The sequence below is a fragment of the Emys orbicularis genome, chromosome 2 (assembly GCF_028017835.1).
Source record: "Emys orbicularis isolate rEmyOrb1 chromosome 2, rEmyOrb1.hap1, whole genome shotgun sequence".
Lineage (NCBI taxonomy): Eukaryota > Metazoa > Chordata > Testudines > Emydidae > Emys > Emys orbicularis.
This window is the reverse complement of record NC_088684.1, coordinates 135,352,953-135,368,982: the sequence shown is the minus strand read 5'-3', so window position 1 is coordinate 135,368,982 and position 16,030 is coordinate 135,352,953. Positions and strand designations below refer to the sequence as shown.

The following is a 16,030-nucleotide window of genomic DNA, read 5'->3' as shown; positions in this document are numbered from 1 at the left end:
GAGGCACTGGGCAGGGAAGTGGCTGGCCAGGGAGTGAGCCAGTATCAGAGCTGGGGATAGAACCCAGGGACCCTCTCCTGGCATGTGCCCTCTCCGAGCCAGGTAGGTCTTACTATAGTTTACTGGTGTCTGCTAGCAGTGAGTGAACAGTTGGTACAGCTGTGCAGGTTAGAGGACTTGGTTTAACTGAGGTCGAGAAAAATTCCCCTTTGTGCTGAGACCAGGCTAACATCAGTGTTCGGGACATATCTCCTGCATGACAAAAAACGTCATGCCAGAACGCAGCAGAGCCGGCGGCTTTGAGGTAACGGTCCGGCGCTGGGGAAGGGATGGAGCCCTGGGGCATTCTGGGGAACAGGGAATATGGTGCAGGGGCTGGGTAAAGGCTCTGGGGGATTCTGGGATGGAGCATGAAGGGTTCTTTCTTCAGCGTGCATCCTCCTCAGTGCACCATTGTATCCCTGCTCCTGGGCCTGGAGTCAGTGTGCTTTCCGCTCCTGCAGCAAGTCCCTCGCAGTATCCCTCAAGCTCTGCTACATGTCTGTTGCTGGGCCCCTACTTCCGAGTGGATCCCCAGCTGCTCGTCACCTTAACCGCTCTGCCTCCTCCCCCTTGGCTCACACGGCGAGTGTGTAATTACAGACTTGGCGAGCGCCGAATCCCTGCTAATCACAGCCCGACCAGCCGCCAGGGCTGTCAGTACCACAGGCTGCATCTGTGCGAACTGAGCGCAAAGGCAGAGCGCATCCTGGGCTTGCTGGCCGAGGGGAAGCACGGCGAAAACGCTATGCACTGAGGCACACATAGGATGGAAACAGCAGATGGTGCATGGACAGGGGAGAGCAAGACACAGAGAATTCAGGCATAAGTGGGTTATAAAAAGAACTAGATGAGTTCATGGAGAATAGATCCATCAATGGGTATTAGCCAAATTTGTCAGGGATGCAACCCCATGCTATGGGTGCACATAGCCTCTAACTGCCAGTTGCTGGGACTGAACAGTAGGGGATGGATCACTTGATAATTGCCTTGTTCTTTTCATTCCCTCTGAAGCATCTGGTATTGGCCAGGTGAGAAAACAGGATCCTAGGCTAGATGGACCCTTGGTCTGACCCAGGATGGCCGCTCTTATGTTCTTTAACTGTTGGTGGAGGGAATCAGAAAAGGGAGGGAGCCAGCATCCTTGGGAATAGAAAATGGGGGTGTTGGTGGTTCAGATATGAGGAACAGAGGAATCTGGAAGGGGATAAGGAGGAAAGGGACTTTTTATACCAGGGCATTAGGCAAGCGGGATGGATTGTTGGGAGAGCAGATGGGAAATGTGGGACCTGTTGTGTGACCTTCAGAAAGTCTCTGCCTCTCTGTCGGCCTCAGTTTCCCCTCCTGCCCTTTGTCTGTGCTGAGGAGTCTAGATACTAAATAGACAAGACAGATAAAGGTAGAGGACAGGAAGTATTATTCTTCCCTTTTTTACAGATGGGGAAACTGAGGTGCAGGACAGTGACTTGCCCAAGGTCACACAGAGCTGGGACTAGAATCCAGGTCTCCTGAGTCCCAGTCTAGAACACTGGCCCTGCCCCTCCTGTTTTGTAGCAAGCTCAGCATTTTTGCCCTCTCCCCCCTTTGTCCACAACTTCTCTTGTTCAGGACTCAAGGCCTTGCCCAGCTCTATTCTCTGCCTTCATTTCTCTGCCTTCAAATCCGGGCAGAGTTCCTCTGGGCGGCGTCCACTAGCTCCCTTGACGCCTTCGAGGAGCAGTGGGTGCTGTCCGGGGTTCTCTGCTCGGTGTCCCCGTCTGGTTCGCTTCGTTTGACCCTTTGACCTCACTCCTGTCCCTGTTCTTTTATTAGTTGTCCCCCGTAATTTTTTTGGTCTCCAGGTCCTGTGGACCCCCCCTTAGGCTGGGGGGGATCCTTTAGCAGTCCCGAAGCCCGCCCACTTCCTGGATCCCAATAGGTCTATTCTCTGCCTTCATTTCTCCCCTTGCCTCCTTCACCCTACTACTGCAGCCCAGGCTATTGCAGGCGAACGGCTGCCCAAAGCAGGAGACACTGGGGCAATCGGGCTCACTGACATTAGTGCCGTTAGCCCGATTCACCCACAGGCTACTTTGGGGTTGGGTAGAGAAGTTAGCCATGTCCGTGGGGAAGCTGCAGAGACTGTGGAATGAGGAGGCTGTTTAGGAAGGGTCTCAGGGATGGGATAATGCCTGGGTGGCTTTGGGTCTTGTTTTGTAAATCTCCGAGGCTGGCACGCCCATTACATCTGCATCCCACAAAGCTGGAAAAATGCTTCTGACTTGGGTACCTCTGAGCTTAATCAGAGCCCACTCAACAACGAAAGGAGCTCAGCTGAGCTCTCTGGGATTCTCAGGCCAGGAGGGACCATTGTGAGCATCTAGTCTGACCTCCTGCATAGCAATACATTGTTTCCAGCTAACGCACGCTCAGAGATGGGTCACGAAGAGGAGATGGTCTGGTCGCCCCAAAGGAAGGAGGGAGGGGAACTCTCCTTACGGGGGTGGGATTCATCTTCCTACTGATCCTGCTCCATTACTCCGAACAGAACAGATGCTTCCCAGCTGCCAGGTAAGGACGCAGGGCGAGGAATCAAACCCAACACCCGTCAAAGCCTCTCTGGAAGCAAGCGAAAAAGGAAGGATATTTATTAAACAAAGAATGCTGCAAGGGGGCACTGGGGGGACTTGACACACATACACACACACTCTCCCTCCGCCTCGAGTTTGGATTCAATCTGTAAATTCAAGTCAACTATGAAAACAGAACTGGAGCCAGCAGAGTTAGTCACTTACTGAAAGAAGAGCTGCTGGAAAGAAAAATATTTGGACTCTATTCAGCGGGGGTACCAGATATTTTTTTTTTAATCCTTCCCCAGTTCTTCATGATCAAGGTCATCTGCGTGGAAACAGGATCTTCAGAGGTTTTTCAGGAGGAAGAACAGTGTTTGTGGTTCATGGACAGGACTGGGAGCAAGGACTGCTGGGATCAGTTCCTGGCTTTGCATGACTGTAGGGTTGATAACACTGACTAACTCCCATTGTGCAGATGGGGAAATTGAGGCACAGAGAGGTGGGGTGGCCTGTCTCATGTCACACAGCCAGTCATTGGCAGAGAAAGGAATACAACCTGCAAGTCATGTCTCCTGAGCCTTCCTCCTCTTATTGGAAAGTTGGGAAAGAACCCAGGAGTCCTGACTTCCAACCCACCCCTCCCCCACAGTGCTCTAATTATGAGACAACACTCCCTCCAAACCTGGGAATAGAACCCAGGAGTCCTGACTCCCAAGTCCTCTGTTCTAACCACTAGGGAACCATTTGCCAGCACAGCTTTGCTGGTCACGGATCACACCGCATCACACACCTGACCAACGTAGCTAAGATAGGAAGTATGGCAAAAGACCACCCTGGCTTAACCAGGAGATCTTCAATGATCTAAAAATCAAAAATGTGTCCTACAAAAAGTGGAAACTAGGTCAAATTACAAAGGATGAATATAAACAAATAACACAAGTATGTAGGGACAAAATTAGAAAGGCCAAGGCACAAAACGAGATCAAACTAGCTAGAGACATAAAGGGTAACAAGAAAACATTCTACAAATACATTAGAAGCAAGAGGAAGACCAGGAACAGGGTAGGCCCGTTATTCAATGAGGGGGAAAAAATAACAAAGAAAACGTGGAAATGGCCGAGGTGCTTAATGACTTTTGTTTCGGTTTTCACCAAGAAGGTTGGTGGTGATTGGATGTCTAACGTAGTGATTGCCAGTGAAAATGAGGTAGGATCAGAAGAGGCTAAAATAGAGAAAGAACAAGTTAAAAATTACTTGGACAAATTAGAAGTCTTCAAGTCACCAGGGCTTGATGAAATGCATCCTAGAATACTCAAGGAGCTGACGGAGGAAATATCTGAGCCATTAGCGATTATCTTTAAGAAGTCACGGAAGATGGGAGAGATTCCAGAAGACTGGAAAAGAGCAAATATAGTGCCCATCTATAAAAAGGGAAATAAGGACAACCCTGGGAATTACAGACCAGTCAGCTTAACTTCTGTACCCGGAAAGATAATGGAGCAAATAATTAAGCATTCAATTTGCAAACATCTAGAAGATAATGAGGTGATAAGTAACAGTCAGCGTGGATTTATCAAAAACAAATTGTGTCAAACCAACCTAATAGTTTTCTTTGACAGAGTAACAAGCCTTGTGGATGGGGGGAAAGCGGTAGACGTGGTATATTTTGATTTTAGTAAAGCTTTTGATACTGTCCTGCATGACCTTCTCATAAACACACTAGGGAAATGCAACCTAGATGGAGCTACTATAAGGTGGGTGCAAAACTGGTTAGAAAACCGTTCCCAGAGAGTAGTTATCAGTGGTTCACAGTCAGGGCTGGCTCCAGGCACCAGCGCAGCAAGTAGGTGCTTGGGGCAGCCAAACTCTTCGGCGGCAAGTCCCTCAGTCCTTCTCGGAGGGAAGGACCTGCCGCCGAAGAATGAAGCAGCGCGGTAGAGCTGCCGCCAAAGTGCCGCCGTTTGCGACTTTTTCTTCCTCCCCCCCCCGCCGCTTGGGGCGGCAAAAATGCTGGAGCCGGCCCTGTTCACAGTCATGCTGGAAGGGCATAACGAGTGGGGTCCTGCAGGGATCGGTTCTGTTCAATATCTTCAGCAATCATTTAGATAACGGCATAGAGATTACACTTATAAAGTTTGCTGACGATACCAAGCTGGGAGGGGTTGCAAGTGCTTTGTAGGATAGGATTAAAATTCAAAATGATCTGGACAAACTGGAGAAATGGTCTGAAGTAAATAGGATGAAATTCAATAAGGACAAATGCAAAGTACTCCACTTAGGAAGGAACAATCAGTTGCACACATACAAAATGGGAAATGACTGCCTGGGAAGGAGTACTGCAGAAAGGGATCTGGGGGTCATAGTGGGTCACAAGCTAAATATGAGTCAACAGCGTAACGCTGTTGCAAAAAAAGTGAACATCATTCTGGGATGTATAGGCAGGAGTGTGGTAAGCAAGACACGAGAAGTAATTCTTCTGCGCTGATTAGGTCTCAACTGGAGTATTGTTTCCAGTTCTGGGCGCCACATTTCAGGAAGGATGTGGACAAATTGGAGAGAGTCCAGAGAAGAGCAACAAAAATGACTAAAGGTCTAGATAACATGACCTATGAGGGAAGATTGAAAAAATTGGGTTTGTTTAGTCTGGAAAAGAGAAGACTGAGAGGGGACGTGATAACAGTTTTCAAGTATGTAAAAGGTTGTTAGAAGGAGGAGGAAGAAAAATTGTTTTTCTTAACCTCTGAGGATAGGACAAGAAGCAATGGGCTTAAATTGCAGCAAGGGAGGTTTAGGTTGGACATTAGGAAAAACTTCCTAACTGTCAGGGTGGTTAAGCACCGGCATAAGTTGCCTGGGGAGATTGTGGAATCTCCATCATTGGAGATTTTTAAGAGCAGGTGAGACAAACACCTGTCAGGAATGGTCTAGATAATTAGTCCTGCCACGAGTGCAGGGGACTGGACTAGATGACCTCTCGAGGTCCCTTCCAGTTCTATGATTCTATGCCAGGAAAACTTTTAAATGTCGACCAGGCCTGAGTCTCTTGATGCCTCAGTTCCCCCCATCTGTGAAATGGGGAGAAGAGCAATTGCCTGCCTTGCAGGGGTGTTGTGTCACAGTTACCAGGCTAACTGTACCTCGGACCCCTTCTGGCCTCTCCAAGGGCATCACCTCGCAGGCCTCTTTGGATGGAATCACACAATTCTCTCACCCTCAGACTGGACCCTGGACTGCAGCCCCAGATACTAATTGTGATTGCCTCATCAGGCTTGACTTATGTTCAGTGCCCTCTGTTCTGTTCCCTCTGGTAGGCAGTGACCAAACAGCCTTCTTAAAGCAACATATTGTTTATTTACGCATGTCTAGTTTACCAGGTGTCCGTCTACCTTCCACATCTGGTAGATCTAAACTTCCTACAGACACTTCAAGACCTCTAGAGTCTGGGTGGTATACTCTGTTCTCTCAACTCACCAGGCAGTTTTCCCTGCCTGCTTCAGAGAGTGTGCCTTTAAATCCTGCTCTATCTTTTGATCAACCCCTTCCCAGGGATCAAGTCATTTTTTAACTGCCTATAGCCCTTTGATGTGTTACCTCCCAGTCCTGGCAAAAGAAACCTTGCAACTGCCTTGGAGACAGGCTGTAGGATCCTCCAAGCTAATAGCTTTCCCCACTGTCAACTGTGTGCTGGGATGTTCTTATCTGGGAGCTAGTGTCTTCTTTCGGCTACAGCCCCCACTGAATTAACACAATACCCGTGTATAATAAACATTCCACTATCTGAATACAGTAGTTACACAGTCTCGCTCAATAACTAGGTTCACATATGCAGTCCGATTGTTATTACAGATGCTTCTCGTCTTTAGGACCTGCTAGATCCTTGCCATTGAGGCAATGTCCCAAGCAGCATCCGCTCGCAGCAGTGCAGGAACTATCAGACCCCAGGTAGCCCCAGCTTGGAAATCTGAAGCCACTGGGAAATGGAGCTATGAGGCCCAGGGGGGTTGTGCAAACAGGGATTTCCTCTCTGTGGGGAAGGACACATGCCGGAGTTACTGTCAGTCTCAGGCACCAGCCCAGGTTCAGGGAAAGAGGACATTTTCTTTTCTTCCCCAAGTGCCTCCTTCTTCCAGCCTATGATGCTGCCTGCTCTCAGGCCTTCCTCTCCCAGCCGGAAACTGTTTGCGTGTGGCTGACCCCAGGAGACCTCATAATGAGTCAGTGCTGTCCAAGGCCTCTCAAGACATTCGCTCACTAGTCAGGGAGGTGCTGCGGCCCTGTCTCAAGCTGGGATAGTATCACATCTTCAAAGGGTCAGGCTGGGTCACTGCTTGGACTGGAAACCTCCAGGAAGTACACAGGGCTGCTGATAGACCAGGAGGAGGCATTCTCTCCTCCCAAGCAATGCCTAGTATGATTCTAGGTGCTGCCTTAAAGATAAAAGCAGGTAAGAAATGCAGTCCTCAGGCAGATCAACCCCTGGAAATAACTGGTCCTTTCCTCTTCCATTCAAACAGTTCTTTCACCCACAAATTAAACCCCCTTCAAATCTTTCCAATCTAGTTTCTCTTGCCGATCTCTCCCCTTCTGCTTGTGCTGCCTGCTGGATGCTTTGTTCTCTCCTTTCCCTCCTCTGCCAGAGAGGAGAGAGTAATCTGCAGGGAGTCTCTGTCCCATTCTGTCTCTAGCAGGCTAAAGCATCCTTCCTGCTCAAGTGCGCTGCATGTGCTCCCTGTTCCTGCACAGCAGCAGTGCTAGTTGATAAGCGCCGGGAAGTCCTGCCTCCCTTCTGACATGACCCGATGGCATGAATCAACAGCAGGAGGATTTCCCAAGCTGCTGGCAGCGCGTACAGAAGGGCAGATGGGAGGTATAGCCAAGCCAGGCACGCAGCCCTGTGCTTCGCCATGGGAAATCCCGCCAGCTCGCCCCAGGATTAAAACCCCAGTGATCAAAATTCAGCACGCAACTAAAGCTTACCTATTATTAGCCACACTGCCACCACCATGCCCTCCCAAAGCTGCAGGATGAGAGCTGACCTCTCCCCAGTTCAGTTTATTATAGAATCATAGCAATGTAAGGCTGGAAGAGACCTCACAAGGTCTCCCCCCCCCCAAACCCACACTGAGGCAGGAGTAAGTCCAAGACCAAGACCATCCCTGACCAGTGTCTAGTCAGAGGACGCTGCAGTGTGAAATGAGCTACGCTCATGCACTAAAACAAAATCCAAATGTCATGGTGTGAAATTCACAAGGTCTATGCACCACTTTAAATCTGCAAACAATGCACTGATAGAGGAGATCCAAATGTCAAGCTGTGAAATTCACAAGGCCTATGCAGCACTTTAAATCTCCAAACAAAAGCCTCACACTGGCTTCTGCTCAGTGGGCACACTTCACCCTGGATGAATAAATGACAACAGTTGGAATAGGTCTGTGCATCATGATGAGAAATACAACTGTAACAAGTGACTTCAGTTGACTCTACATGGAAACTGGAATTTAGGTCAAACCCTGCTCCCCTGCAACCAGGTGTGTATGGCCGAGATACCCAAGGTCTGATCTGGGAAGTTCTTGCATAAGCAGATGGTGGAGTTCGCTAACTATCGCAGTTATTCGGGGGATAATCCCTATCTTATTCCTGGTGATCAAGTATCCCAAACACTTTGCTATCCTGGATGCTCAGAGATCCAGAAATCAGGGCCCATGAAATGTCATCACACCCTGTCATATTGGAAGGACATTTTGACCAGCAAAGGGTCCAGACTAAACTCCTGAAACAGAACGCCACTACACTTCAGAATGGGAAGATTCAAATCAGCCCTAACTCTGGGAAGGGGGGGAGGGGTCCAAAATCTGGATCCACATTTTCCAGCTTTGCCCCCCGCGTCACATTACAGAGGCAGGGTTACTACAGCAGCACAACCGGCTGATAGGAACTAGTGACTCACACAGGGCCAAACCCATAGCTGCTGTCCCTCTCTAATGGCTCAGGAGACACCCGGGAGTTTGTTTTTATTGCTGAAGAGCTCAACAACTGTATATTAATCTCCCAAGGACAATGCAAGCACAAACACTAGCTGTACGTGTTTGATTAGCACTCAATAGGGCGTTGTGTGTTCAAAGCTCTGTTGCAAATGTTAACGCAGCCATGTTCACAATAAACCAGTAAGGTCAGTCAGTATCAATATCCCAATTTCACAGCTGGGGAAACTGAGGCACATAGCTGCAAAGGGGTTTGCCCATGGCTGCACACAGCAAGTCAGTAGCAGAACGGGGAGCAGAATCCAGACCCCTATGCTCTAGCCATTAGACCACACTTCCCTCCCAGGGATAGCACCCAAGAGTCCTGACTGCCAGTCCCGCCCACTCATTCCAGCCACAAGTTCACACTTCCATCCCAGACTTGGAAAGAGAACCCAGGAGTCCTGACTGCCGAACTCCTGCTTATTCCGCTAGCCCACCGTGTTCAACAGGAAACAAAGCGATATTGAGTTGATTTATAAACGGACTCTGTCACAAAAGATTGACTTGGTGGCAGCAGATGGGCCCCCCACAGGACTTGCTAACCCCACGGGCAAGCCACCCTCTAAATACAGCAATTGTACAGAGCAGCATGTAGAGATACACAAAAATTAAACAAAGCCCTACTAAAACAAGCCACTTCACTGCACAAACACGACACTGCACACTGCCCCAGGGGAGGGAACAACCCACATGTGAGGATGTCGCTTAGTGCCCGGCTGGAAGGTACTTCAGATAGGACAGTGTTGAGGATGGTATGAGAACCTATACACAGTAAAAAAGAATAGATGGACACTGTTCTCCCGGCCCAACAGGGAGAGTGAATGCTACAGCTAAAGGCTCCTCCCCTAGAGTTGCCAGCCCCAGGAGTTGAAATCGAGGGGGTGTTAGTCCGAGTGCTGCAGGGGATCCCAGTGCTTAGGACAGAACCCACAGCAGTTCACTGGTCCTGGCAAATTACCAAGGGGCCCCTCAGCGCTGTGGAGTCTGGACTGCTAACTGACTGAATTGGCCTGGTCAACACTGGTTCTCCACTTGTAAGGTAACTCCCCTCTCTTCAGGTGCCAGTATATTTATGACATGCATCCGACGAAGTGGGTATTCACCCACAAAAGCTCATGTTCCAATACATCTGTTGGTCTATAACAGGGGTCGGCAACGTTTGGCACGCGGCTCGCCAGGGTAAGCACCCTGGCGGGTAAGCAATGGGGGCGGCGGGAAGCGGCGCGGGCGAGCGATGTGCTGGCCGCGGCTTCTCGCCGCCCCCATTGGCCCAGGACGGCGAACCGCGACCAGCGGGGGCCGCGATCGGCCGAACCTGCCGCGTCAGCAGGTAAATAAACTGGCCCGGCCCGCCAGGGTGCTTACCCTGGCGAGCTGCGTGCCAAACGTTGCCGACCCCTGGTCTATAAGGTGCCACAGGACTCTTTGATGCCTGTATCTGTAATTTTCACTCCATGCATCTGAAGAAATGGGGGTTTTACCCACGAAAGCTTCTGCCCAAATAAATCTGTTAGTCTTTAAGGTGCCACCGGACTCCTCGTTGTTTCTGTGGATACAGACTGACACGGCTACCCCTCTGATACTGGACAGCTAAGGAAGCAGCAGCTGCTGTGGCTTTGGATCAGAGCCGGGGAGGTTTATTTTGACAGGAGGTAAGGAGATGGACTGCAGGACCGGGGCCACTGTTTCCATCTAGGGACCGGGCACAGCTGTGATGTGGGAGCTTTGATGCCAAAGCTGGCAGGACCACAAGCCTGGCTGCATTTCTCAGGAAAATGCCTATTGGCACTACAGCAGGGTCTGGGCCAGTACCACCCTGGGGTGGGGGTGGGGGAAAGTTCTGCAGCGGGGAGAGATGGCAAGGGGAACGTTAGGGAGGCTGTGAGCTGCGGCGAGTGATCCCTGGTGGGTGGGTGGCCTCAGGATACCTGTGGCATGAGCTGTGCAGTGAAAACCAAATCCATTTCTTGACTATTCCCACTGCTCCTTCTCCATGTGGAATTTAAGGGAGCCACGGAATAATTCCAAGTGCCAAGGAGTCAGCTGTTTCCGGCTGCTCTTAAAGTCCTAGGAAACTTACTGCAGCTGATGCCTTGAAAAAAAAACAAAAAACCACCACACAAACACATGCACTCTCCCAGAGCCTTGTGGGATATGTAGTTGGCCAGGCCAATCTTAGCAGAGGAACTGCTTCCCTGTCCTGTAGGAAGCAATGGGCAAGCTCCCATCTGACCCCCGATCCTGAGTTACACTTGAAGCTAATCGAGTGATAAAGAACTCTTCAGGATAGGGCCTGTGTTTGTACAGTGTCTAATAGAGCCTGATTCAGACTGGGGCCTCCGGACACAGCCACCATACAAATGGCAATAACTGAATTAGTCACATATGGATCCAATAAAGGTGGGGGGCAGGGCTCCAGCATGCCACTCTGCATGTCTCTCACCACACAATGGACCAGCAAGCACAATCAGAAGGAACTCCTCTGGACCTACCTCTTGTCTGGACTGACCTCCACTAATTTAATCAACAATTAAACCCCCCCCCTCTCCTACACACATGCACAAGGTGATGAAGTGGAGGCTAAACAGAGCAGATTTAAAGGGACAACGGGTTCCTATGTCCAGAGCACAAGGTTAGGCTCTGCAAGACCTGACCTACTGTGTGACCTTGGGCAATTCATGTCTGCTCTCTGGGCCTCAGTTTCCCCTCCTGCCTTTCATCACTCTTGTCTATTTCAATTGCAGGCTCTTTAGGGGCAGGGAGCGTCTCTCATTCAATATAGCACCTGGCACAAAGGAGCCCTGATCTCAGCTGGGGCCTGTAGGTGCTGCTGTAATTTAAATACCAACCCCTTAGCCATCTCCTGGCCTGGCTTGCTCAAGGAAGATAATAAACATCATTCTAATATAATAATAACCACACTTAGAGGGTGCTTTGTATGATCACAGTGCTACACACACAAATTCAGGCCCTACTCCCACAATCCAATCTGCCCCAGGGGACCCCAGCACCCATAAGGATCCCAATGCAGGTTTAGATTTTAAACTCCCTCTCTGTTGGTTGGTAAAGCATCATGCTAGACTGATAAAAATAATAAACAGTGAGATAATATTACAGTGAGATAATATTACTACTGAGGCTTTGCAGGGCTCTTTTCCTCAGCAGATCTCAAAGCACTTTACAAAAGACAGTCCTCATTATCCCCATTTTACATATGGGGAAACTGAGGCACCGAGCAGTGAAGTGACATACCCAAGAACAGGCACCAGGCTCGTGGCAGAGCCAGGAACAGAGCTAAGTCTCTGATCAAATAACATGTCATAATCACTAACGGAGATAACACTCCTCCCACCCAAAATCCCTCTTTATCAATCTTAATCCAATCCCCACCCTTATCACCACCAGGTTTTTCTGTTGTTGTTTCGCAACTGGGAGAAAGAAAGAACAAAAAGTTTTTGCAAACTCTTTGCGTCCCGATTCTCCTCTCGCTTACGGCCCGATCCTGCCCCACTGGGTTCTGGAGCAGGATTCCCCCCTTCACACCGGAGTGAGACAGGAGTGAAACCGGTGTACGAGAGGAGACTTCCAGAGAGCCCTTAGCCACAAAGCCTTAGCTGCTAGTGGGCCAGCTGTGCCGGGGACGTGGGGGCGATCCGGGCTGGAGGAGTTCGCCTGCTTTGACAGCTCCTCCTGGGAAGCGGGAGAGCTCCCCCCCCCCCCCCCCCGAGCCTCTTCCACGTCCGAAGTATAAACAGATGGATGGATGGATTCCCCCAGCGTAACCTCGTGGCAACTTCCTTCCCAGTCTCCCTTACAGGAGGTATCTCAGCCCCCCCACCCCGCCAGACCCAAGCCCTCCCCACAAAGAAACCCAAAACTCCCGGGGAGAGAGGGGGAGGAAAAACTCCCGGGGTGGGGGGAGATTCATTTCCTGCAGCACAAAGGGGGGAGGGAGGAGGGCAAAACAACCCAGAAAACTCAAGTCTCCGGCCCCGGAGCTTTTCCCTGCCCGAGGCTGTGTCTGCCCGGGCTCAGCTCCCTCCCAGCCCCGGCAGCAGCAACTTTGAAAGTGTCCCTGAAACACCCCCCACGTCCCCTTTCTTTTGTCTGCAGCTGCCCTGCCAGCCAGGCAGTCTGCATGACCCAGGCTCACCCAGCCCCTGTCCTGCCGTGGCCTCGCTGCCCCCACACGACCCCCCCACCAAAGGACGCATTTGCACAGGGGGGAGGCTTGGGGGCAGGGGATCCCTTTGGCCCTACCAGCTTTGCAAGGATCCTTATAGTCAATGGGCTCAGTGTCTTCCTCGTCCTCCAGCTCATAGGTGTAATCGGGGAAGTCCAGGGCTCGTCCCAGCACCGCGAAGGACAGGAGCAGCCAGCACGCCCTGGCCCCGGACATGCTGGCTGGCGAGTCCCGGGCAGACGCGCCTCGGGACCGAAGGGAAAAGCGGAGCGGGAAGGAGGGGGAAGGAGAGAAGTGGAAGGAGATGGGAGGGTTTCCCCCCCTCGCTCTCGCTCTTTTTTTTTTTTTTTTAGGGCAATGAGAGCTGGTGGGGGCGGGTTCAGGCCGGGAGCTCAGCCCCTCCAGCCAGCAGAGTTTGCTCGCAGCCCTGCTGGGAACGGAGCCAGCCCGGGGTGGGAGAAAAGCGGCTCCCGGAGATGCTCTTGCATCGCCGCTCACCGGCCAGGGAGCGCCCTCCGCGGGGCCTCCGGGCCACCCTCGCCGCTGGGATCCCCGCCTGCCCGGGGCTGGGAACGCCCGGCATCCCGCGGCGCGGCGTGGGGCCGTCACACTCCGCCCCCGCGTGGGCACCGAGGGCTGGACCCGGGAGCACCCGCGGGGAGCTGGTGCTGTGCGCTGCCCCCTTGAAGTGGCAGGTTTCTATAGGGCGGCAGCGGGGGGGGGGGGGCGTTTCAGACCCCCCCGCTCTGAGCTGATCTCTGAGCTGCGGGGCCCCGGGGAGCCCCCTGCCATGGTCCAGTCCCCTCGCCCACCCCTTTGGATGCGGCTTCTTTCAGCTAAGCCCAGAGAAAAGGGCAACCCCAGGCTGCAGGGCTCCCAGCTGCCTGGGGAGCGATGAGGACAGCTAGGAAATGCTGCCCCGTCTCTGCTCCGGCCCTTGGTATGTTTCTTGGGGAGGGAGAAGGACTGGGAGAGTCATCCCCTGCTGTGATCCCGGGGCTGGTCCATGAGTGGCAGGGCTTGAGTGCCGGGATAGACCCTAAAGCAGCTGCTTGCTGAGAAGGAAACTGGGAAGCGGTCTGTTGGTTGCTTTTAATAGGGGATTGCAATTAGCATCCACATTGGGGTCTCCACAGACAGGCCTGAACCAAAACCCTCGGTCCAGCCATTCCCAGGAGCCGAGCATCACGAGGGATGCTCCCCCTGCCTCCGGCTTCATGCAAAGAGGTGCAAAATGCTGCTGGTGGTGCAAGGGGCAGTTCTGGTGGGCTGGAGTCTCACACTCACTTTTCACAGGTGTAAATGGCTACCGAACTGGGCTGGCATCTAGCCCCCCAGGCTGGGAAGGGGACAGCATGCTTCCCCAGTGTCAGAGGAAATACAGGGAGGAGTGCTGTGCCCCTGTGAGTTCTCCATCTAGGAATCTAGCCATCCCTCCCCCCCTGCAGGGGGAAGTCCCTCAGATGCCTGGTACTCATTTCAGTAGGTGCACTGAGCATGGGAAGCACAGTCTCTGTCCCGTCAATCTGTGTCACTTTGGGGTCCTGGTCTGGAATGGGACTGGAGAGTTCATAAGAGTCTGATTTGGACTGTGTGAACCCTCGGCCGGGAGCAGCTGGGGGCTGCACCCTTTTGCACGTCTGGCCCTGCTCATAGTTTTCTAGCAGCCCTTCTCACAAGGTGAGTTTCATGCTGGTGAGATGTGCTGGCCTGACAGCCCTGGAGCGGGACACCCTCTATCCCTGGAGCTAGCACAGAGCTGGGGCAAGCATCCCCTATACACACACTGGGCCCCGCCAATGCTCTCAGCCCCGGAGTTCTCCTCAGCCCACTCGCTCCTGGAGCCACCCAGGCTAAGCAGTGCCAGCTGCAGCAGGGGTTTCACCTGCACACGTGTGAGGTAGACACTCGGCCCCATAAGAACCCACCAGCTCATTCTGGCACAAGGCCAGTACCTTCAACATGCTTCTCCACACGGGACGGATGCACAGGGACGGACTCTGCCCACTGGAGAGGGTGTCTGAGCAGCCAGGGGTGCTGCTGAGCCCCAGTGTTCAGCCAGGTTAACAGCAGGGAAATCACCGTAGGGTGACTGGTGTGCTGGGGGGAGGGTGACTGTATTGTGCAGAGGGAGCAGGGCAGGGGAATTGCTGGGTGGTGCTATTAGCTATGTGTGTAGGGATAAAGCCAGGCCATGGCAGCGGCCCCAGCAAGGAGAGATGAACAGCCTTTACATGTGCAGGGAGCTCCCCACATGGGAAGTTGGGCCCAGCACCCCTGGACCCGAGGTCTGTGGGCGACACCTACAGGTCAAGCCCTGTCACTTCAGGCCTCTCTTGTGGCTGGCAGCTGCTGGCTGGCTTGCAGGATGACCCTGAGACCTCCTGTTGTCAGAAGCCCACCCAGCCTGTGCTTTTCTTAACCCTTTGGAAGCTGAGCCCTGGGGAGCAAGCTGGCTGCAAACAGAAGGCCTAAGGAAGTGGGTACCAGGATAGCAGAGCACTATTAGGCAGAGGGTTCAGCAAACGTTCCCTGTCCTACTCCCGGATTGGGACTAGCCCCCTTGACTTGGCTGAGGCTTGGATCTCCCCAGGTTGTGCCCAATCTGCAGAACAGCAGTGGGGTTGTGCTTGTAGGTTATTCTCCACCCCAAGGGCAGCTATGACCAGAGGCAGCACATCTCCCACTTTGAACAGATCCTCACCTTTCCTTCCTGCCTCTAGGACTTCCTTGGCTGCATAATGAGTCTGGCAAGACGCGCCATGCGTCTCAATACACTAGCAACTGCTGGAGTAGTAGAAACCATTAGCTGCTATAATGGAGCTTGTGCAGACACTTTTGTAACCCAGTTCATGTGACTGGGGCTAGGCCATAAACTGCATCCCAGCAGCCCTGGATATCACACCTTAGATAGGGTGAGTATGTGCATGTGTAGGCTGTGTGTATATGGGTGGGAGCAGTGGTTTTGCTTATTAAAGTGTGTGGGAGGATACTGTGTTTTATATATATATATGAGTGTGTGCATCAGAGAGAGTACATAGTGTTTATGATGTTTGTGTGTAGGTATGAGCAGTGTCCATACCTTTGCATTCACTTACTGCCCTTGTCTCCTTTACCTGCAGAACACAACCCTGGCTGCACAGCAGACAGAGAAAGCAGAGTTACCTCTGTGAAGATGAGACGTTGTGGGGGTTTCTTCCCTGCAGTTCTCAGTGGAATTTCTACTGCATGCT

At 52.1% G+C, this 16,030-nt stretch overlaps 1 protein-coding gene across 1 annotated transcript in view; it reads right to left on the bottom strand.

Annotated features, from left to right (window-relative positions):
• BMP1 (bone morphogenetic protein 1) overlaps positions 1 to 13,013 on the bottom strand; it is an 86,429-nt gene extending 73,416 nt beyond the window's left edge. Inside the window, exon 1 of the mRNA XM_065397851.1 lies at positions 12,875 to 13,013. Coding sequence (XP_065253923.1) covers positions 12,875 to 13,013 — 139 coding nt within the window. The remainder of the gene's footprint in view (positions 1 to 12,874) is intronic.
• Between the last annotated feature and the right edge of the window lie 3,017 nt (positions 13,014 to 16,030).